This window comes from Canis lupus, chromosome 15 (genome assembly GCF_048164855.1).
Source record: "Canis lupus baileyi chromosome 15, mCanLup2.hap1, whole genome shotgun sequence".
NCBI lineage: Eukaryota > Metazoa > Chordata > Mammalia > Carnivora > Canidae > Canis > Canis lupus.
In genome coordinates, this window is record NC_132852.1 from 49909492 (window position 1) to 49933126 (window position 23635).

The 23635-nt window shown below is 52.0% G+C and overlaps 1 protein-coding gene across 4 annotated transcripts in view; it reads right to left on the reverse strand.

Annotated features, from left to right (window-relative positions):
* SLC13A4 (solute carrier family 13 member 4) overlaps window positions 1-23550 on the reverse strand; it is a 40683-nt gene extending 17133 nt beyond the window's left edge. Inside the window, exons 1-7 of one of the 4 annotated variants that reach the window (XR_012007902.1) lie at window positions 22708-23549; window positions 17031-17159; window positions 7516-7652; window positions 5374-5546; window positions 4906-4960; window positions 1806-1845; window positions 674-751 (exon numbers count right to left, since the gene is read on the reverse strand). Coding sequence is in view for 3 of the 4 variants with exons in the window: in XM_072777344.1 (XP_072633445.1) it covers window positions 674-751; window positions 1806-1845; window positions 4906-4960; window positions 5374-5546; window positions 7516-7652; window positions 17031-17159; window positions 22708-22806 (711 nt within the window). In the remaining variant the exon portion in view is untranslated. Of the gene's footprint in view, window positions 1-673; window positions 752-1805; window positions 1846-4905; window positions 4961-5373; window positions 5547-7515; window positions 7653-11776; window positions 11918-17030; window positions 17160-22707 lie in introns of those variants that run through there. The other 3 variants (XM_072777344.1, XM_072777343.1, XM_072777345.1) reach the window with 3 other exon arrangements.
* Between the last annotated feature and the right edge of the window lie 85 nt (window positions 23551-23635).

Consider the following 23635-nt stretch of genomic DNA (forward strand, 5'->3'; position numbering starts at 1 on the left):
ACGCGATGTCACCTCCTTCCATTTCATCTGCAGAAATGGAGTTCAAGACTTGCTACCTCCCCGAGCCAAAACTAGGGAGAAAACGCTCAGCACACTGCACTTGGTACATAATCGGTGTTTCATAAATGGTGGCAGTTACTGATGTTGATGGTGGATGTTAAAGAATTGAGATTTAAAAAAAAAAGAATTGAGATTATTTGGATGGACACAAAAATTTGAAATCAAGGATTGTCAGTGATAACCGCAAGTTCATGCCAGCTTCAATATCCATTTTGTTTCTGTATGTTGTTTCAGTGGGATAGTAAGTAGCAGGAAAATACTCATTCACACAAAAAAGGTAGTTTTCTTGCAATCTTAGAATACTCAAATATAATTTGCATTGTCCCCGAAGCACCCTTGGGAAAAAAATGTGAATACCTATGATCTAGTCCAACCCCCAGCTTTTATAGTTGAAGGAAAAAATAGGGCCTTAGATGGTACAATGACTTGCCAAAATCAACGGTGAGTTAGGTGTTTTATCTCCATGGCGCACGCAGGCCAGACATGTATGCGGATGGAGTGCCTGGTGACAGCACACTAGCCTGCCACCCTCATAACCTCAAGGTCAGTGCCCCTTGGGAAGCTCGAGAGGAATTCCATGTAGGAAACAGGGTCAGGGGGTGAGTTCCATTACCTGGGATCGGTGCTGCTTCTTGCCCTGGGGATTTGCTGTTTTGACTGGGTTGGTGACTGTGGGCACACCATTCAGGTTCTGTGAGGACAAAGACCATCCCTCTGTCAGGAAGGGGATGTGCTGGGCCTCCAGAGGTGCCACATAATCACCCCACGGCATCCCATGCCTCAGCACTGTGGCCATTGGAGACCAGAAGCCAGGGAGAGCATGCAGTGGGGAGCCACCCCACTGTGCCTCCGAGACACAGATTCCCATCCAGGTGGTGCCAAGCTGCCCACTTGCAGAGGCTTTCAAAACTTGGTAGAACATGGCTCTGTCCTTGTAGAAGAGCTTGACTTTCTGGAACTTCATTAGCTAATGAAGAATCCTTCATTTTTCTTTAACACGAAGAAAATGAAGAAAAAAAATCTCACCATAACAAAGTCCAGAGTTTGGTGATCAGAATTTGGGCTGATGTCAGAAGAGGTAGAACCAGTTCTGGGGGAAGGGGCGAGGCCATAGACTGAGTTTTCCTCTATAAATACAACCCTTTGGGGGGCAGCTGAGTGGCTCAATCGGTTAAGCATCCGACTGTAGGGTTCAGCTCAGGTCATGATCTCATGATCCATGATCCTTGCATCAGGCTCCATGCTCAGCAGGAGCCCAGCACATGTGTGTTCTCTTTCTCTAAAATAAATACATCTTTAAATATGGCCCTTTTTATACTACAGTTTTTGTATGGCATCCCCACCACAAGGAATCCCAAGGGTGAACCTGTGACTCTTGGAAATCTGGATGGCTGAGTATTGGGTTTCTTTTCTTTTTCTTTTTTTAAAATAAATTTATTTTTTATTGGTGTTCAATTTGCCAACATATAGAATTGAGTATTGGGTTTCCATGCAAATGTCTAACCTGCACTTTATGAGAGGGCTTATAACCTAAGCCCTCTCAGGGCCGGGATTCGGAGGCAGGCAACCCCTCACCCAGAGCCCATCCAGCCCTTCTCCTGTCCAGGCTCTTGGGAGCACCTCTCTGCTCCCACACCAGTGGCTGCCGCTGAGCCCCAGGACCAGCTGCCGGCCACCTCTGTCCCTGAGTTATCTTGAGGGGCCTCCAAGTGATCTTAAAGCACCGAAGAAACCCAAAGCCTTACCTTGTTCTGCATCAGAGAGGCGAAGTCTGCAGTCGACGGGCTGGAAGAAAGCAAAGAAAATGGGACAACGACATAGGACCAGAGTTCACGAGATAGGAATGCTGTCCCTCAGCCAACAGTGGTGTTTGGTGTAAGTGACCTCTGTAGGGTCTGGTTTCCTTGGCTACCCAGAAGACTAATCTCACATGGGTCTTCCTGGCCTTACAGAGATGCTGTCAGCATTTCCTCGGAAGCAGCGCTGACCCTCCTAGTAACTAAGATGGAGTGCTTTTTAGGGGCCAAGTCCACTTACATATGGACTTTAGTTCTCACGACAGTGCTATCCTCATAACAGACGGATGGCACAGGTACCATTGCCTGCATTTTTTTTTTTTTTAAGATTTTATTCATTTCAGTGCAGCCAGGTGGCTGAGTGGTTTAGCACCACCTTCGGCCTGGGGCATGACCTCACATCGGGCTCCTACAGGAAGCCTGTTTTTCCCTCTGCCTGGGTCTCTACCTCTCTCTCTGTGTCTCTCTCATGAATAAATAAATAAAATATTTATTAAAAAAAGATTTTATTCATTTCAGAGAGAGGAGAGCATGAAGAGGTGGGGGAGACAGAAGGAGAGGAAGAAGCAGACTCCCCGACATGGGCCTCAATCTCAGGACCCTGGGATCAGGATTTGAGCTGAAGGCAGGTGCTTAACCATCTGAATCACCCAGGCGCCCCCATAACTACATGTGTTTCCCACGTAGACGGTGGGCCCAGAGAGGAGCTGCTGTCTGTCTGTCTGTCTGCCTGGAGCCCCGGGGCCCCTGAGCACGTTCTCACAGCTGACTCGGCAAAGGTCACTGACTCTAAGGGACACCTGCAGAATGCTTATCTTTTTTTTTTTTTTAATTTTTATTTATTTATGATAGGCACACAGTGAGAGAGAGAGAGGCAGAGACACAGGCAGAGGGAGAAGCAGGCTCCATGCACCGGGAGCCCGACGTGGGATTCGATCCCGGGTCTCCAGGATCGCGCCCTGGGCCAAAGGCAGGCGCCAAACCGCTGCGCCACCCAGGGATCCCCAGAAGGCTTATCTGAGGCTGGAGGGGCGGGGGGGCCTGGGCTGTGTGTGGAGAGGGACAGATGAGAGCAAGGGGCTGGGATAGCGTCCGATCGCTGCTGCACCGCACGACTGGTGGCCTCCGCTCCTGCGCCCGCCCCACGGGTCCCCCCACCCCAGACAGGGGGGTGGCCCTGGACTGCAACGCTGCTTGGTGCTAGGTGCACGCTTCAGTTTGTCTTGGCTCGGGGACAGTGGTGCCGTGAGGACAGGCGGTGGCCGGGTGTGCAGGGCTGTCAGCGTCAGGGCTACCTTTGGGGAGGGTCAGGAGCTGATGGGGTTTGGGGGGAGGCGTTCTTTGAAGAGGGTTGGTAGCCTGGAAGGCTTAGAGTGGGCCAATGTTTCCTGTCCCTCCTTCCCGAAGCGGGGGAGAAGGCCAGCCCGGAGCCCCTCAGACAACCTGGGGGCTGGCCCCCCGGGGACCCTGGTGTCCTCACCCGGCTCACAGCCTGGCTCCCACCAGCACCCCGCTAGGGATTTCGAGGGGCTACTTGAGCTTTAGCTTTGGAGTCTGGGGACACATGTTTAGGTCCGCAGAAGAACGAAAGCAGGGCATGACGCTGGGTGTCATCTCAGGTGGCGCACAAGGACGGTGGCAGAGCCAGAGCTGCATGAAGAGTCCCTACCCCAGAGGCAGAGGCAACCCCAGAAAGAAGAGGCTCGGGGGGGGGGTGTGGTGGCAGATCCGGGAGGGCCTCGCCACCGCCATCAGCCCGGCGCCATGCAGAAGCTCACCCGGAGGATGCTCCAGGGACGCTGAAGGGGGGCCCCTGCAAGTGAGAGGGCCAGGGGGTCTCAGAGAGGGGAGGATGCCCGCAGAGGTCAGAAGCAGCAGAGGGAGAGCAGGGCCCAGAGGTTGGGAGGAGGGAAGCTGAGAGAGGAGTCTGTCCCCATGCACTCTGACCTCTGACCCTGCAGGCCTGGGGGATAGGCAGCAGGTGCTGCAGCCGAGAGGCCAAAGTTTTGATGAGTGGGGACCAGACTGTGGACTATCTGTGAAGGAGCTCAATGTGTTCCAACACCGAAAGGAACCAGAGAGAAGCGAGGTTTGCCTGAGATTTCATCAGGGCCGTGGACTGGGACGGGGTGGCCGTGACGGAAGGCAGCGGTGCGGGGGAGGAGCCGAGCTCGTCCCCACCCTTGGGGCTCTCCCAGTTCTGCTCGGGGCAGCTCTCGTTGCCCATGAAGACACCAGACTGCAGAACTCAGCTCTGCTGCACACCCAGCTTTTCCAGGCACTATTCCTCACAGTACCCCTTGAAGGCCACATGTTGATATACAATTTCTGGAAGAAGTGAGCTGTTAATGGATCTGGTTCCCACGAATGTTTGGGGGTGTGTTTCTCCTGTTTTAGCTTCTCTCGGCCCCCACACAGCTCTTTCATCAACTGTCCTCAGCTCCACTGCCTGTCACCTCATCTTTCCCTGTCGTATCTGGCAAGGCCCAATCTAATAAGACCACATCTAGTATCTAGAAGATACTTTGTGATTCTCCGAGCGTCTCCGGTGACATTTATTATGCTTTTTCCATTAATTAAATGTATGATTTTCCTAAGGATGCAGTTCTGATGAAATTCTACTTGGCAGATGTGCGGACAATCAGATTGAGCCCGCCTGTCTCTTCCCGCATGACTGCAACACCCTGTGGTTGAGGAGTTGCCCTCTGGATCTTGGCAGGTGGTTCCCAGGTACAGAGAGGAAATTGAGGCAGAGGAAAGTGATGGTGTTGCAAGATGTGAGCTTGGCTCTTACACCTAAAAGAGCTCTCTAAGGACGCCTGGGGGGCTCAATGGTGGGGCGTCTGCCTTCGGCCCAGGGCATGATCCTGGAGTCCCGGGATTGAGTCCCGCAGCGTGTCTCTGCCTCTCTCTGTGTGTCTCTCATGAATAAATAAATGAAATCTTAAAAAAAAAAAAATGAAAGAGCTCTCTAGGAACTCAGGTACCGGCTTTCCTGACCTCTGGGATAGGCCTGGCGAGACTCTGAGAGGAGGGCAGTCATACTCACTCTTCATTGACAAAGATGAGTTCCAGAGAGGGTTGGCTGTTGTTTACATCAAGACCTGCAGTAGCAAAGGAAAGCAGACGTGAGACGTGGAGGCGGAGCAAACTGTGTAAGGCCTGGGCTCAGGGCTGGGGCTGAATGGGGAGGGCATATCTTGCTGGAGGCATGCATGGCAACTCCCCTTCCCTCTGCTCTGAAAGCATGGCAGGGCTTGCAGACACACAGGCAGCCCAGGGTGTTGTCAGAACCCTTGAGTGTTGGGGTGAGGGGTGCATGGAAAGGAGCAGTGGTGGCTGCTGTGAGAGGGGAGGAAGGAAAGGCCAGGAATGCAGGGTTACAAGGGAGCTTGAGGTTCAAGGGCTGGTCTGGAACGGAGGGGAGGAGAGGGGCATAGGTGAGGGGTCTGAGCTGGGCAGTGTCACAAGAGGAGGGGCCAGGGGCAAAGGGGAGGTGAACTCCAGCAAACTGTACTGATGGGCTCGGCCTCTTCGGCGCTGGAGTTGCCAGCCACGAGCTGCTCCTCCTCGGCACTGACCAGCTCCTGCAGCACGGCCTCCACGATGGGCATCACCATGGCGGTGGTGGACGTGTTGGAGAGCCACATGGAGAGCATTGTGGTGCAGCACATGAAGCAGAGCAGCAGCCTGCAAGGCAGCGGCGCTGGGGCATGGTTCCACGGCATGGCCATCTCCCAGGGGCCACCCCGCTCACTTCACAGGGCTACTTTGGGGCCTCCTAACAAACCCGATGGAGCCGGCCTAGAGAAGGGTGGGGTGCTGGTGTGTATCCAGAAGATCGGGGTCTTATGTGGTGCGTTCAGCTTTGTACTCCCAGGACTTGGCACAGAGTAAACATTAAATTAATGTTTGTTGAATGGATAAATCACACTTCACGGGCTCATGGCCTCAGCTAGAGAAAGCCCTTCCTTAAGCGAAGACTAGCTTTGCTCGTGGGTGCACAGGGCAGAGACCTACTGATTGCTCGACTCTGCAGACTTTAACTTGGTAAAGATGTGTGTTTTATGTATAATGGAATTCTTCTTTTGCCCTGCAGCCAGCCATTCTTCAGGCACAATTACAGTCCTTGCTTCGCAGCCACGTGGCCGGAGTTACTAGTGACCAAATAGAGACTAACGTATGGAGTTCACAGTTTCGCCCACCCCCTGCCCCACTGCCAGCTTGCTGAAAGCACAGCCCCCACCAAGCCACACAAGTGTCCCATATCACTGTGTGCACTTTTCCAGCAGATCTTGAGGAGTCAACACTTGGAGGAAAACACTAACAAAAATAACTTTCAGGTTATTTTGCTTTGCCTTTAAGGACATACAATGTGTCGGAGCAGACATGATTCTCACATCTATAAGACAAGCCAACGTAAAGACTTATCCACATTTATGACTTGGGATGGGGTCGCTGGCTTCACGCAATGTGGGGACAGCGCATCTATCGTGTGGATTATGTTAGGCAGGCCCACGTCCTGGTGATGTTTCTGTTTAGGTTGACGGTGACCTGAGCTTGCCTGGCCTGGCCCCCCAACAGCAGACAGAGAGCACCGCGGTGTGTGGGGTGTGTGTGGTGGAAACATGCTGGGGGATGGTTAAATGAGAAAGAGTGGGGATGCAATGGGGTAAGCATTCTTGAGTTGGACTCTGAGCTTGAGTACACAGAGGTTTCAAAGAGCTGTGGAGTCCCAACGCCATGTGTAGATGCCACTGTGTGCCTAGTAGGTGGAGTGTGGGGTGCACGTTTATTACTGAGCAAGGGGACAAGTTAACACCAAATTAAGCTGTAGTTAAATGGGAGATAGGAATCTCCTTTGAGGCATGGACCTGTGTCCATCAAAGTGACTACTGTTGAAAACTGGTACCGTATCATTTATTTATACTCTATTGGACTCCCAAAGGAGTCAGGGCAGCTTATATAAAGTGTCGCAGGGAAGCCGTAAACAGCAGGAGGTAAGACCTGTGTTCCAAAGGGAAGAGAGGAGCAGTGTTGTTCGATTGCAGTAGAGGTGAGGTTAACACAGAAGCCTCAATCCCGACTTGCCCACACGTTCCCCGAGGTTGGGAATGTCTCCACTGGCGCTCCTGGCCGCCGACAGACAAGAGGCCAGGGCCCAGCGCGCGCTGCAGCGCATCTCCGACGCCCGATCAGTGGCCACATGTCTGGGCGGGGACAGCGAGAGCTCAGGGTGGAGGGGAGGACTCCTCCACGGCTCCTTAAGCGACAGAGGAGAAGACACCCACTTCCTTGTCTGGCCGGGTCCCTGTTACACCCGCAAAGGTTGAGAAACAGTTTGTGGTCATCTGCCTCGTTTTACCCAACGAGGTAGGTTGTGACCTACCCCGGGTTTTGTGACTTGCTGCCCGTGAAGTCTAGGTTGCTCAGATAAGGTATTTAGAGTATGATCATAAATGACACCAGAGTCACACACTCAAGTCTCAGATCGGGGGCCTCTGGTGGAGGGGACAGGCAGGAGCCCAGCAGCCCTGATGTCATTCCATCCCCGTTAGTAGGGAAACAACCGGGATGTCACCCTGTGGCCTGGGAGCCTGGCCAGGTGGCCCCGGGGAGCTGCGGAGGCGCTGCGCTGGGCACCCCGGGGGCTACTCACATGCCCGGCTTGGCTCCGGCCATCAGGACCATGCGCAGAGCGATGCGCTTGTGCAGGTTCCACTTCTCCACGGCAGCCGCCACGCAGATGACGCCCACCAGCAGCAGCGTGGTGTTCTTGAAGTACTCAGCGGCCACCTGCGGGGACACGGCGGCTCAGCCCTCCCGCCGGCCGGGGCGCAGCCCAGCCCAACACAGCCCATCCTCTCTCTCTCTCAAGATCTCACCTACTTATTCCTGAGACACACGCAGAGAGCCCGATGGGGGACTCCATCCTGGATCCTGGATCCTGGATCACGCCCTGGGCCGAAGGCAGATGCCCAACCACTGAGCCACCCAGGCGTCCCCCCACTAAAAATTTAAAGCGTAAAATAACTCTGGGTTCATCCCCAAATCTCATCGTTTCCTTTAGCTTTTTAGAAAGTTATGTTCATTTTTTTTTTATTAGAAAATTAATACATGCTCATTATGGAAAACTTCATAGAAAAGTTTAAAGGTGAAACTACCCTTAATCCTACCACTGTCCTTACTTTGGTATATTTCTACTTTATGTCTACATGGGCACATAATCAGATTTATACAGTATGTAGTTTTATATTCTGCTCCTCCCACCTTAACATCAGACCCTGATCATTTTCTTATTTGACTTCACTGTTTTGGAAAAATTCATGTTAATAGAGGCATAACATACCACAGAATTTGGCTCATTTTCCTTTCATTGAATGTTTAGGCTGATTCCTTTTTTTAAGACTACAAATGGAACAAAGAATCTGTTTAAATCATCAACTTTATATAAATGTGATTATTTCCTTGAGGGTATCTTTGTAGCTTGCTTTAAATCCTTAAAAACTCTTAAAAATTTAAATAACTGCAAATAAGGGCACCTGGGTGGCTCAGTCAGTTAGGTGTCTGCCTTCGGCTCAGGTCATGATCTCAGGGTCCTGGGATCGAGTCCCGCACATCAGGCTCCCTGCTCAGTGGGGAGTCAGCTTCTCCCTCTGCCTCTGATGCTCCCTGCCCCTGCTTATGCCCACGTGCTCTCTCTCTCCAATAAATAAAATCTTAAAAATAAATAAATAACTCCAAATAATTCCCAAGTTGCAGAGTTCCAAAGTGATAACAGTATAAGGAATGCCCATACACTGTCTATATTTTTTTTCCCCTGAACTGTTTGAGGGTAAGTTATGTATGTTTTAGCTTTTTCCCGAAAACACTTCAGTGACTGTTTTCTACGAACAATAATTTTTTTCCCGAAAACACTTCAGTGACTGTTTTCTACGAACAATAATTTTCTCTTCCACAACCAAGCACCAGTAATTAACTCCTTCCTGCCCCTTAACGACAAGGAAGTTAAAGCTGGGGCTGTTTAGATGCTTCTGTGTTTGAGGTCTGCAGATCAACCCTGCATTGATTTCTCCACTTGGAACATTCTCTTCTCTGTTTTATTTTTATTTTTTTTAAAAGATTTTATTTATTTCTTCATGAGAGACACAGAGAGAGAGAGAGGCAGAGACACAGGCAGAGGGAGAAGCAGGCTCCATGCAAGGAACCGGATGTGGGACTCAATCCTGGGGCTCCAGGATCACACCCTGGGCCAGAGGCGGCGCTAAACCACTGAGCCACCAGGGCTGCCCTTTTCTCATAATCAGATTTCAAATCCCAGTTGAGACCTTCCTCGTGAAAGAAGAAAACTCCTATGACTCTGGCCTCTGACTCTAGAACATTTCCTGTGGGCACCATAATTCCACCCCTCACAGAGCAGCCAGGGCGATGCTTGACTATGTTGCTTCATGCTTACACTGTTTTTGTTTTTTTTTTATGTGTACCTCTCTCGTCTCTCTCAACTTAATTTTAGGCTGCCAACAGGCCAAGGGCCATGCTTCTTTGAGTATCTCTTAACCTCTAGGAGTCCAAGATGCAAAAGTAGATGCTCAATAAATATTTCTCACACCCAGAGTTGTTCCCAACGAGGGAACCATGACAGAAACGGACAGGAAAAGATACAGAGGCGTTGAACTTCTAATGTAGAGACCCTCTGTAAAGGGGGAAAACAAGAACATTTCTCATTGCAGGAAAGCTGAAAATTGGAGGAAACGTAAATATAGTAAACTATGTGGTGTTGGAAATAAGCAAAAGCGACATAATCCTACTGGTAAACTTTGATTATTGAATTCACAGAAACCATGGTGTACCTTTACCAGGAGGAGAAGCGGGGGATGTAAGAGGACAAAATCCTCGTCTGCTGTCCTCACAAGTCAACTGAGAGTGTCTACAAGTGATAACCCAAGAATTAATATAAGAATATCAAGTAAGAGGGGAGCCCGGCTGGCTCAGTAGGTAGAGCACGCCACTCTTGATCTCTGGGTGGTGAGTCCCAGCCCCACATGGGTATAGAGATTATTAAAAATAAAATCTTAAAAAAAAAAAAGAAAGAAAATCTATATGGTGTTTAATTCCAGAAGAATCAGTTAACGAAGAAGAAAATTAGTGGCCCTGGGTGGGGGTGGGGGGCTCGGTGGGGGTGCAGAGGGCGAGGGGTGGGGAAGGCAGCTGCTGGTTTTGCGTTGTGGTTCAGTATTATTTGATTTTTTAAACACGGCTGACCCTTTGACAGCCTAGAAGCCACGACAAAGCAGCACGCTCCGTTTCTCCCTCCCGTCCCCTTCATGTCCCATGGAGAGGTCCTTGTGTTTCCTGGATGAGCTCTATGTAGGACAAGAAGGGTCACCTGCCCTCCCCGTGACCATTTCCTGGAAGAGCCCTCTGCTTCTGCTTAATCTAGTTCTTGTCCCCCAACCCAGTCGTCAGCTGGCACTGTCACTGGTGCTTCCTGCCGGGCAGGGAAGACTCCCTGGCTCTGAGGGCTGGTGACTCTAGGGCACAGTCCCCTCTGGGAGCAGCCGGGAGGCCTCTGGGCTGCGGGAGCATCAGGGAAGACGGTGCCCTGGTGGGAGGGGGGGCACTGCGGGGATGCCTCAGGGCATCCGAGACCTGTCTTACTGCACCCGAACTTTCCTGGAAGTCTGGGGTGGGCAGCTCTGGGGCGGACTCGGTGTTTTCTTTTCCTCTATCTACTGAGGAAGGAAACCTATGGGAGACATGAGTAGAGGGAGTGGTCCCTTTACTGGCCCCATGACTCCCATGACTCCAGACCCCTGCAAAGCCTTTTTTTTTTTTTAAAATGAGAGATACACTGGGTATTATACTATATGTTGGCAAATCGAACTCCAGTAAAAAAATACACATATGAAAGAAGAGAGAGACACAGAGAGAAGCAGAGACACAGGCAGAGGGAGAAATAGGCTCCCTTTGGGGAGCCCGATGCGGGACTTGGTCGCAGGACCCTGAGATCATGACCTGAGCCAAAGGCAGATGCTCAACTGCTGAGCCACCCAAGGGCCCCCCACCCCAACTGCAAAAAGCCTTTACAAAGTCTCGGGGTTACTTTCCCAGGGGACTGGCTGGCAACATTTTCATTTTCTGCCTCTTTAGCATGTAGCAGAATAGAATGCCGGGTGGTGGTGGCATTTGAGGAGCCCAGAGCCTACAGGACAGTGGGGCCACATTCTCGGGATTCCTCTCAAGGGGAAGGAGAAAGGAACCCACCTGCAGGGTGCCTTCTCTGTGCCAGGAGTTTTGCATCTCACATTCACTTTCTCGTTGGAGCGCCCCAACAGTCTAGGAGTCAGGGAATGTTAGCACCTCACCTTGCAGGTGAGGAAGGACCCAGAGGGGTTCAGGAAGTCCTCAAGGTCTGAGGGTGCGGGGTGGAGCATCTGAATCCGAAGCTGCTGCACCACACATCCTCAGGGTGGGCCCCTGGGAAACCATGCAGCTAATGCAGCTCTGGCGGGGTGGGGAGGGGTCTTCTAGGTCTCCCTGACACACATCTGTCTCCATTCATGGTCACAGTCCTGACACTGGTCCTGCAGAGGCGGGCCTGGGCCACTGTAAGCCCGAGGCCCAGCTTTCCAGGGGTACTGGCTCTGGGCTGTTTTCATACTTGGTGTCTGGTGGGCCTAGGTCTATTGGGGTGTCCTCCCTGCCCCCTGGGAAGCCGTGCCAGGGGCTTGGGCCAGCCAGCCTGGGTGGAGGTTGTGATTGGGAGGCAGCACAGCCAAGCGGGGCAGAGCAAGGCCTCCAGAGTCAGCCAGGACTCAGCTGTGTGATCCCAGGCAAGCTATTCAACCTCTCTGGGCTTCATTTATACATCTAAAATTTAAGGAAGAAGAAGAAAAAAAAAAGATTATGTGAGTTCCCACCTTTTGTAAAGCTGTTGTCAGAGAGCAAGCGACGGAGGCAAATCAGCTAGCAGGGCCCGCCAGCTCGGCAGCCGGGACTGTGGGCAGCTCCCCCTGTCACTCTGCGCTCCGCACGAAGGCTGACCTGCTGAGGCCTTTCGTACCCAGAGCCGTCCCGGCACAAAGCCGCCCTGCCACATTTATACATTAAAATTCTATCCAATGGCGGTGCTTGTTAGTTATCCAGCCCACTGTTGTTGTTGTTGTTTTACAAGAAAACCTCGATTATTCAGAACCTCCCAGGGAACACCAGGCTTCCAGGATTCTTGAGGTTTATTTTCATTCATTGTTTTCTAAAATGCGTTGCTTGCTCCTGCTTGTTGGGGGCCCTCCTTTCCCCACTCCCTCATTTCTCAGACTAATATTCTCTGAGTTAGGAACCCAGGCAACGACACTTGTTGGAATTACTGGCAAGGAGAAGTAGGGTCCCCACAGAAGGGCTCCTCCCCTGGGGAGAGTCCTCACTTTCTGCCCTGTTGGTGGTGGTGGTTTTGGGGTGGTGGCTTTTCTGCTCTGCAGCTTTTCTCCATTGCCAGACCCCTGAGCCTAGAGAGCGGAGGGGTTCCTGGACTGTGTTCTAGAAGAGATGCATTCAAGGAGGCTGCTTGGAAAGGGGGGGCCCAGAAGGGCAATCGCATGGGTCCTGGGCCTAGAACTAGCTGGGAGTGAAGGGTCGTTGCTTCCCTGTAGGTGGGCTGGAGGCTCTTGGCAAGCTAGGCAGGCGGGGTCTTACAATGGTGCCTGGCATACAGGAAGTGCTCAATAAGTGTCCATGTTATTAAAGAAGTTTAAAAAAAAATAAAAAGCTTCACGATGAGATTGAGAGTGATGCCAGGTAGATCAGCATGACCCAAGGAGGGAATAAGAGAAAGAAATGAAATAAGGAGGAGCAAGGCGGACCTAAAAACCAGAGGTTCCTCCAAGGTTTCTTGGCCAAGTGTGAGCACACGGGAAGAGCGTAGTGCTCCAGGCTGGATAGAGAGGCCTGAGGACAGAGGGTTCGCAGTTAGTGAACTGCAGGCGACCTCCATTAGTTGATGAGCTTTTAAGACATTACTTTCTCTGAAGGTGGAATTATTTATTGATCTCAAGATTCGTTAGGTTTTAAATATTTAAAACAGCTTTTATTAAGGTTGTGGCTCTCTTTCTAGGCGCTGGAAGCAGGCTCAGCTCGGTGCTCTTCTCAGGAGGAGTGTAAGTCAGCCTCCCTGGGGGCATCCCGGTGGAGGAGGCTCCTGGACCGACCGGTCCTGCCTGCCGCCACATGCTCACCAGAACGGAAAAGCTTCACAGCCCCCTGGGAGGTTGCTATTTCTACGTCCTCATTTTTCAGATGAGTAAATGGCAGTTTGCAGAGATTATACAACTTGCTCAAAACTAGTTAGTGACAAAACTGGATCCAAACTCAGTTCTACCCTACTCCCAGCTTGGGTCCTGACCCTTTCCACGCTGCCAGTTTACTGGCTCATGGTGGCAGCAGCCAGAGACCCCATGATGTGTGGTGGGTCGGGCGGTGTCCTGCTGCGGACATCTGGCGGCCCTGGGTGGGTGCCCCAGAAAGGTAGGCAGTCAGCACTCTGCAGGTCAGCTGTGGGAGCCCCTACAAGTGGTGGGAATGTGGTGGCCCCTCAGGATACCAGTGGGCGCCTCTGGCCATTTTGGACATTTTGAGGCGGTTTTGGACATCTGAACAATTTTGCAGTGAGGTCCTCTAGACCCCAGGAGGGGACACCTGGATTGGATCCCCCTCAGCCTGAAGCTAAGCCCCCAGCCAGAACTGGAGCTCACACTACTTCATTCCAGCCGGTGCCCCAGCAAGGCAGCCAAATCCAGTGTGGCTGACTCTAGGCCTTTCCCTGGGGAGAGGAATGCTGTTCCTGCTAGATAAATCTGTGCAGGCTCCAACACCCTCCTAATCACCTAACTGCACTCCCCAAGGCCAGAGGTTTGTGAACCACCCTCACTGCCTCAGAAATTTCAGGAGGCCTGTGGGGAGGGCCCAGGCAGTGGGGGCACTGTGCTTCCATGCCCAGTTTGAGTAGGACTTCCTCTTCCATCTTTTTTATGTATCGATGTGGTTTAAAGAAAAGGTTTTGTTGCTGCAACAGCATTCTTTGCCAACCGTACCCTAGAGAGGTCTAAAGCAGAGAGACTCAGATGAGTGCTGACCTGGCCCAGAAGTCGACTTAGCTCCTGGGGATGCTGACCCATAAAGCAACCCCCGTTTCTTCTCTGGGACCTTACGACTGCCCCCAGTGGAGGAAACTAAAGCAGGGGGCTGGGCTCTGAGTCCAGAGGCAAAGGGGCTGGCTCCTATGCAGGGAGAAGCTCTTACCCCAGAAATGTTAACTTGGCCTCAAAAGGCTACAACATTTGTAGGTTCCTCCCTCAAAAGGCTGTGAAGCTCGGCTCTGGGCTGCATCTGGGTGGGTTCAGGCAGGTGGCCGTGTCCTGCTGCTCAGCCTACCTCCCCACAGGCCTGTACGCAGGGGGGTCAGCCTCTGTGGGGAGCAGAGGCCAGAAAGGCAGAGCAGTGAGTGGTATACAAAATGCTCCCAGGTTTAAAGAAACAGAGAAAGTCAGGGTCTAGGTGATGGTCAGGAATCTGGCAGGTCAGAAAGATCGGTACCAACAGGGAGGCAGATTCATGTGTCCTGCGGCTGCAGAGGCCGTTTTGTTACCCCAGCTGGAGCTGTCTTGCTGTCTTTCCTGCCCTGGCAGGGGCTAGAATGTGAAGGAGACTTGCCAGGGGCCTGCAGTGCAGGGTCATGGAGACAGCAGAGGGGGAGTGTGTGCGTGTGAGTGTGTGTTGGGAAGGGGAGACATAGAAGCAGGTGTCATCTCTGCTGGAAGTGGTTCCTGACTTTGGACACCCCAGAGACTATTCCCAAGCCCTATCCTTCAAACCATGCCTTTTATTGCCCCGGACAGCACTCTCGCTCCGGCCCTCCTAGAAACAGTAAATCTGAGCTAACTTCATGGACACCGGTACTGTCCCTGGCTCGGCAGCACCTTAGAAGGGCATAGAGGGCTTCTGAGGCAGATATAATGATAGCAATGAGCGTCATTCTGGAGACCAAATAAAGAACAAACCTAACATCCAGGCCTGAGCTCTGGATACCAGTGGAGGGAAAGTAGTGGCAGGATGCTAACAAGGAGATCATAGAATATCAAAGTCAAAGGGCCCCTTGAATCCATCCCCTCTCTCAAGGCACAAAATCTACCTCTAATGTCCCTGACATGGTCACCTGGCTTGCATTCCCAGGGAGAGGAATACCCAGACCCCCCATGGCAGCCCCTTCTAGCACGGCAGCCCATTCCAGCATCTTCCCTCACATAGAGAGGGTGTCTCTTATGGCGCTTGGACTCTGGTTCTGGTTTGACCCTCTGAGCCTCATGTGTTGAGCTGCAGAAGCCAGAAATCACGTCCCTCTGAGTTTTCCCTTCATTCCCCATGTGACTCACATTCTTGATTTTTGACATCTTGGCCACCCACCACTGCATGAGCTCCTTACCTAGAGTTTGAGGCTCTGGACACATACATTTATTAACTCAGTAGACTTCGGTACATATTGGCCAGTGGTTAAGGGCACAAGTTCTGGAATCACACACTCCTGGGTTCAAGTCCAAGCTCCACCCCTTAGTAAGTTCCTTAACCTCTCTGGACTTGAATTTCTGAACTCCTCTGTAAAGATAGAATAACTACTTTCCAGAGGATTAAGTGATGAAGAGCATGTAGAGGACCTCCCAGGGTGCCTGGCATATGGTAAATGCTCCAGATTTTGGCAGCCACATTGGGCTGATGGATGATTCATACTAGAATCCGTACTCAATTAAAAGCCAAGGGTCTTGGTCACACAAACTGTTAACATTCATCCCTATTAAACTTCATTTTGTCAGTTCCAGGCCATTGTCTCATCCTGTCAGCATTGATTCCGTCATCAGACATTAGTTGGTCCATCCAGCTTGGAGTCATCTGCAGATCTGATAACGTGCCATTTTATATTTTCATTTGGGCTCTCTCTCTAGTCTACTGTCAATATGTTACTCAAGATTCTTTAGGTTCAGCTGCTCAGCCAGCACTCAAGTTGCTCAGCTGCACTATCATCCAGCCCACACTGGCTCCTTTGATTGAGAATTTTTTTCCCCTCTGGAAATTTTGAAGGCTCCAAAGAAAAAGTTAATTTGTATTCAACAACTTCTGTTTAAAAAGGCTAGGGAAATTATAAAGCCTTCTAGAAAGGCGTCGATCAAAACGCAATCAACGCAAAGTTTGGATGCTTGGTGGGGTAAGTTTCATTTATCTAGAACATTCCCTCTAGGGGAATTGTGTGAATCCTCTGCAGTGGCAGAAAATGAGGCATTACCACATGGGTCTTCTGTGTTTTCCCATTTGGTTTGTGCCTTCTCTCTTTTGGAATAGAAGCTTCTCAAGGTCAGGAGGCATTTCTATCATTTTGTATCTCTTTGCAGCAAGACACAGAGAAGGAAGTCTAAGCTCTGCATGCAACAAACTCTTAACACCTGCTGACCGTCGCGTCATCGCCACACCACAAACATTAACCATTTGTACGCATACGTCCAAGCTGGCAGTGGGCGACTCCAGAGCATCAGCTGTGAGACTCCAGAGGGCAGAGATTGTGTGTTTCATTTTTGTCACCCTCAGGGTACCTGGAACATCCCACATGGCACATGGTAGAGACAGAACTCAGAAGATGCTTTTCCGAATGCCCAATGCGTTAACGTGAGGGACAAAAGCCATGGTCCCAGAGTCACACTGATCCTACACACAGCACCTACTTACTGTATACGGGCTCAGGTTTATAATGAGATTCCAAAGACCTGGGAAACCCGATTCCTGCCTCAGATTCCTGCCTTGTAGTTTAAGTGGACATATAAATGGCTAAGAAAGGTCAACAGCCATTGCCTGTATGTGCCAATCACACCGTTCCTAGAGGGTTTCAGACTGAAGGAGAGACTGGCTGTGACCAGTCAAATAAGCTTCCTGAAAGAGGCAGTTTGAGGGAGATGAGGGTCATGGGAGAGGAACTCAGGGTCTGGAACAGCAGGTGCAAAGGCTTAGTGCTAAGAGGCTGTTCCAGAGGGTGAAGAGAGCCCCCTCCTCAAGTGCTTGGTGACTCTCCCTTCAGCTCAAGCCCTCTTTCACTGGCCCAGCAGTGACCCGAGCGGGGGCCTGGGCCACACGTGGTCTCACCTCGCTGGATCGGAGGACTCCGAAGAACGGGTAGAGGAAGGCGGGCACCAGGGCTGCCGCTCCGAGAGGCACGGCCTCGGACACCCAGTACACGGCGGTCACGATCAGCACGTAAGCGCATGCAGCCTCCTGGAAGGGGGGGAAGGGGGGCCGTTAGCTACAGGGCAGCCACTGCCACTGAGAACCCGCGCGAGACCCAGGGTGGAGGCAGCAGGCACCCACACTCGAATGTGGGCACCAAGGCACGGCCGGCCCCGGGAGGTGCAAGGCTGGCCTTGGCAGGGGAATGTGGTGGCTACTTGGAGGGGCCTATACTTGGGTGTGCGAAGTGATGGCTGCTCCTCTCGTGGGCCGTGCCTGGCATGTGGTCTGCAGCCGGGCCTCGCCACCAGACTTAGGATAGCGCCGCTCTGCTGGCGCTTGAAACTGCGCAGGATGGGGACTGAAATCAGCTCAGGGTCCAGACTCCAGATCATGGTCTCCAAAGATGGAATTCCCAGCTTCAGCGTGCAGCAGAATGTTTTGGTGTCGAGTTGATTGGCCACTAGTTGTTCTTGGGGTGGTTGGAAGCTGGGATTAGTTCATGCAACTCATTCACGGGTGAGGTTGGCCCATTTGGGGGCTGGGTCATTCCACCTGTGGGAGGCTGTCCTGTGCAAGATGTTTAGCAGCATCCCCGGCCTCTACCCACTAGATGTCAGTAGCACCTCCCAATTGTGACCATCACGAATGTCTTTAGGCATTGCTAAATGTCCCTGTGTGGGGGAGAATTTGTCCCTGGTTGAGAACCCATGCCCTTATCAGCATCTGGTTCTCACTGCTCTGGGACTCCATTTCACTGGCCTGATGCACATGAAAACATCTTTTTTTTTTATTATTTAAGATTTTATTTATTTAATCATGAAAGAGAGAGAGAGAGAGAGAGGCAGAGACACAGGCAGAGGAAGAAGCAGGTCCCGGGATCAGGAACTGAGCCAAAGGCATACACTCGACCCCTGAGCCAGCCACCCAGGCACCTAGACGCGCCCTTCTGATGAAGGAAGTAAAGAGTGCTATCCACCTGCAAGGAAAGGCCTGGAGATTTACCAGAGTTCCCCCCAACACCCTCACTGTGCTGGCTGTGCAACCTTGGTGTGTACACAGTGAAAGAGCACAACCCTGTTATCAACAGCCAGTCCTCCCTAACCTCAGTCCCTAGCAATGCTGATTGCTGGGAGTCATGCTGATTAACGGTGCTGAGAAAGGTCACTGGCTTGCTGTCAGTGGGGGTCACTGTCCAAGGGCCTTCACAGTGGACTTGGAGAGCCACTGTATAGAAGGCCCGAGCTGGCTATGGGTCCCTCAATTTATACATCGTTCTAAGCCATCTGGGCTCAGGTCTGACCTGCCCCGAGGCTGGCTGGTGATCAAGGAACCTGACCAATCTTGTTCTGTTTATCTCTCCCTTGGGTTCAGAACAAGCGTCCTCAAACTCTTGCAGGAAAGTTACAAAAGGTCGCCAGGACCAGTGAGGGGCGTCAGGAGTGATTAACCCAGCTTGGCTGGATGGGCCCTTGCTCCCTCCTGATATGCATGGATCACCGCCTTGGGGTTTGAGAAATGGGAACGGGGCCCAACAGTTGTTGACTGTAGCTCCCACTGAGATTTCCTCTGGGGCCCAAAGATGAGAAAGAAGTTAAAACTTTTGGAGGTTGCTGATAAGATAACAGAGTCAGTCAGGGGTGGGGGATGGGGGTGGGGGGAACAAAGGCTCCATTGGAAAATAATGCAATTTAGAGACATGCCCCCTTTGTTGCAGAAATAAAACTACTTAAAGAAGTTCAAAGGCCTTGGCCACCTTCAGCCCACTTATTCCTATCTCTTCCCTGGGAAACAGAATGCGGGTCTTAACTCCAGCTGGAGACAAAGGGGCCAGGATATCTGGCCCTCACTGGGAGCCTTTATTCCTTCCTGAGAACCTTTAGCCTTTCTTGTCATTACAGGGCCACGAATTAAGAGAGAATGGAAGGGGAGACAGACTGAGAGAGAGAGAGAGAGAGAGAACCAACTTTCTACCAGGTACCATCTTAGTGGGAACGAGGAGGATCTGGGTAAGCCAAGGCACACCTTCTGACTGTAATTATTGTTATGAATTAGAATAGGTTGGCTTGGAAGAAGTCAGCAAGCCACCTTCATCCAGCATCATTAAGAATAGGACAAACTACCACCATCGTGTTTATCTGGACTTTCCTTAGAGCAGAAGAATGGCCAAGAGACCCCCTCCAAGGGCCTTTGCATAGTTCCCCCCCAGTCCACCCATGGAATTTATGTACACATCTTTTTGTTCCTTCTGAACCTTCTCAAAATTCAATAGGTAAGCTTATATCTAGATAACCCCCCAAAACCTTGGTGAGGTTTGAGTGCAGGCGTCCTGCGGCCCCATGTCTGGCCAGTGTCTGGTGGGTGAATGATGATGGAACTGGACTGGGTTCCTCGGCTGGCTATCAGGTTTCCCTTATGCATCTATTGGAGAGAATATTCTGGGAGCCCTAGACCCTTTACCACCGCCACTAGTCAGCAGGTGCCTAGTGGTTGATGAGGGTTCAGGCAGTGCCTTTAAAGGATTGTCACTTCTTGTCACTTCTCTTTTTGCTTCTGTTTACAAATAAAAGAGGGAGCTCAAAGGGGGCCTCCCTCCATATGGGATGTTTCCTGACCCCGCTACCTACTGATGTTTGTGTCTGTTCTTTCCCGTGCTGTCTGGTCACCTCCATTATGTTCCATTCAAAGTTCACTGGAAAGGGCTTGAGGGTCTGTTTATTTGCTGTCATAAGTGAATGTGAGGCCTTTCCGAAATTTAGCTTGGGGCTGTGGGTAGAACTTTTATCCCACCAGAGATACCAAAGCAGGGCTCAATTATGGAGGCCGCCCTCTTGTACCCTCCTCTTCTTTAACATGCTAAACCAAGTCTGGGCCCCTGGTTTTAGAGAGTTGGGCAGGTAAAGGGGAAAGGTCATTCTAATCCTTCCTAAAATGTCGCTATGGACTATCTTATTGAAGAACCCATCGGAACAGCAGCCTGGGAGTCACGTCTGTCCAGGTCACATCTCTCAGTGCCAGCCCAGAGCAAACAGGTCCATTTAGGAATCTTGGGGATTAAATATCAGACTCGAAAAGTCCCAGGCCCGGGAGTAAGAATGGGCAAGAGATGTTCTACGTGTTGGTTTGCGCTTACTGTGGGTGCTGGTGACCGCAAGGTGATTGTATGGCACCGTACAGGGTGAGCAGAACTCTTGCTGGCACTGTGGCACGCAGAGGAATCATCTTTGCAGGGCACACCAGGTAAGTGGCAAGCTAGCTGCATCCAGCTCTGAAGGCACTGGCCACCCCAGGCTCCATCTAGCTGCCCCCAGGGCTATGGGCGTCCAGATACCCACCCATGCGCACCAGCTGGGAAGCTCTGGCATAGTGTTATGTCGATTTTCCTAAAAGGGCACTTGTTCTTAGCAGGGGTGATTCTGCACCCCCCTTTGCCGTCCCTTTGCCAGCCCAGGGGACATTTGGTAATCTCTGGAAGCATTTTGACGGTCCTAGTTGGGGGCGGGGGGACACTGTGTGCTACTGGCATCTAATGGGTGAAGACCAGGGATGCTGCAAACATCCTTCAAGGCAAAGGACAGCCCTCCCCACAACAAAGAGTTATGTGGCCCCGAATGCCACTGCTGTGGCTGTTGAAACACCACGTTTGAAGGTTGAAGCTGAGCCTGACAGAGAAAGTTAGGCCAAGAGAGGACGTAGGCTCTTGGTCTCAGTAAGCCCAGCCGACAAAATCTGTTCAAGGGTCATTGATAGATCCAAACAGAGCAGAGACTCACCACTTTTCTCTCCTCTTGTTTTAAGATTTTTTTTCTCCTCTTTTTTTTTTTTATAACACCTGTCTTCCATCGAATTTATAGATTATTTTGCCTACTTCAATAACTTGTGACTTTACTTTTTTTCTTCTTGTGGATACTTCGGTCACTGGTGACCCAAGAAGCTCAAAGCCAGGGCCCCAGGGTGAAAGGTAGACAACACCACAGCCTAGAGTCATGGTCCCCAGAGATGGGGCTGGCTTCGGGGGACACAGAGGTTCCTGATCCCACTGTGCAGAAGAGGCCCACGTGTCTGGAGAACATTCTCTTAAATGCGTCAGGCACTGAGTAACAACAACAACAACACACCATGAAACAAGGAAGAAAGAAAAAGAGGAAATCAGCCCATTCGGCTAAAGCAGAGAATTGACTAGCGTGAGGCCAGGAAAACTGTCAGCAGCAAACACTGTCTGCTAATCCCAGCCTGCTGTTAATCAGCATCTCCCTGGCACTCCGGGGTATTTATTCTAGTAAAGATTTAAGCCAGTTTGTTTTCAAGACGAGCCATTCTAATCCCCTCTATTTAACTTTATAACTCAGTGCTGGTTACCAAGTTACTCAGGGAGCTGCCTGGAAAATCTCTTCTCCGCTCACAAACATGATTAACTTCTCTCAGCTTGTTTTTCCTGAAGTCTCAAGGGTAGTGCCAGCGGGACTAGGGGTAAAGCCCCTGAAGAAGGGAGGAGGAGGGGGAGGAGAGGGGGGAGGAGGGGGAGGAGAGGGGGAGAAGGGAAGAGGAGGAGGAGGGGGAAGAGGAGAGGAGAGGGATGAGGAGGAGGAGGGGGAGGAAGGGGGAGGAGGGGGAGGAGGAGGAGGGAGACAGGAAGGGAAGGGGGAGGAGAAGGGTGGTCTGAGAAGCAAGCGCAAGGCAGAGCCAAAGCTTTGGCATCTCTGCTCACAAGGACCCAGTCAAAAATTAGGCCGTGGTCTAGAGTTGGGGGCTCTTATTTCTTTTTTTATTGTGTCATTGCATGTCTCTCCTTCAAGAGCACAGAGGAGAAACCACAGAGGTTACAAAGGATCAGAGGGCCATGTGCATGGGACTGGGGCACGATGCCAGGCTCTGCTCCCAATGTAAGGTTCAGGGTGACTTGGGCCATTGCATTTTATTTTATTTTTTTAAGATTTTATTTATTTATTCATGAGAGACACATGCACACGCGCGCGCACACACACACACAGAGAGAGAGAGAGAGAGAGAGAGGGAGAGAGGCACAGACACAGGCAGAGGGAGAAGCAGGCTCCATGCAGGGAGCCCGACACAGGACTTGATCCTGGGACTCAAGGATCACTCCTTTAACCAAAGTCAGATGTTCAACTGCTGAGCCACCCAAGCGTCCTAGGCCATTGCATTTTAAAGTGTAGCTCTCAGCACCCAGCATGGCCTGCCCCCGGAGCCCGCTGGGTGCAGAGGGGCCTCCGGGCAACGCCCCCACGACCCTCCAGTCCTGCAGGGTGACCCCTTCCCCGGTACCCCCCCCTTACTGGGAGGCCTCCTTGCTCCCTCACAGAGCCACGGTCACAGAGTGACCTGGCCACGGGCCAGTCCTGGGGCACAGTGTGTGGCCCCCCCACACTGTGCAGGTGGCCCCATGACGGCATAGCACCCATGAGCCGGTTCAGCCACCCGCCACCCCTCACCCCTGGCTGGGACAAGCGGTCCGGGCCCTGGGAATGGGGGGAGGGAAGCACCCAGGCCTCCCCCGCGAAAGACCCCATCCAGGGCTCCCCCCGGCCCTGCACCTGCACCTGCACCTGCCCTCCCTGCGCGGCCCGGCAGTACTCACGCTGCTGGGGTGGAGCACGGGCAGTGGCAGCAGCAACAGCGGCACGAAGATGACGAGCAACAGGTTCCTGGCGCCGAGGAGGCCCCTGAGCAGGCCCATGGTGACCCTGCGCGCCCTCCCTCCGCCACTCACCACCTCGGCTCAGTCCAGAAAGACTTCTTCAACCCCTCTGGGCTTCCAAGCGTCCTCTCCTGTCTTGGGGGCAGAAGGGGAGGACAGTGACAGCTCCTCTCTTGTGCACGGAAGCCTGGACGCCGGGCCTCGGGTTTAGGTGGGGTTGCTGAGCATCGTTCTCGGCCCAGCAGAAAGGCACCGGGGGAGGGTGATGGATGGAGGCATAGTGGGGTCCCCCTTGGCTCGGTTAGCAGTACAGAAACTTCATCCTAGGGCTCAGGCAAAAGCCCCCCTAACCAATCAAAGTCGCACCTCTGCTGCTGCTGTTGAGCCTTGAAGAAATCACCGACAGGCTTTAGAAACTGAAGACTACCGAGCACATGTGATAAGTACCCTCCATCAGTTTTCCTCTGTCTGATGGCCCGTTTGGGGCAGTACCGATTTCTCCTCTACCTCTGCTTGCTGCACCCCCTTCCCTTAACACGGGCCCCTAAGTTTGGCGGCGGCAGGTGCAGCCTCAAACAGGGCTGGTCTTCTCTCCCCAGGATCTGGCACCTGCACTCGGTTCCAATTTCTTTCCTTCAAACTGGTTTCCCACTTATAATTTGCCTGGAGCCTGGGCCTCCAAAGCAGAAAAAAAAAAAAAAATCCCCAAGACTTTCCTTGCTGTCACGGGACAAAGGGACAAAATCTTGCGGGAGGTCCACCTTAACTTTCCTTCACCTATGGGAAGCCGGAGGGAGCAGCAGCCCCGCCCAGGCCTCAGAGCCAATCGGTAGGTTGGAAAGATCCGGGCCGTATCTCTTCCAACTGC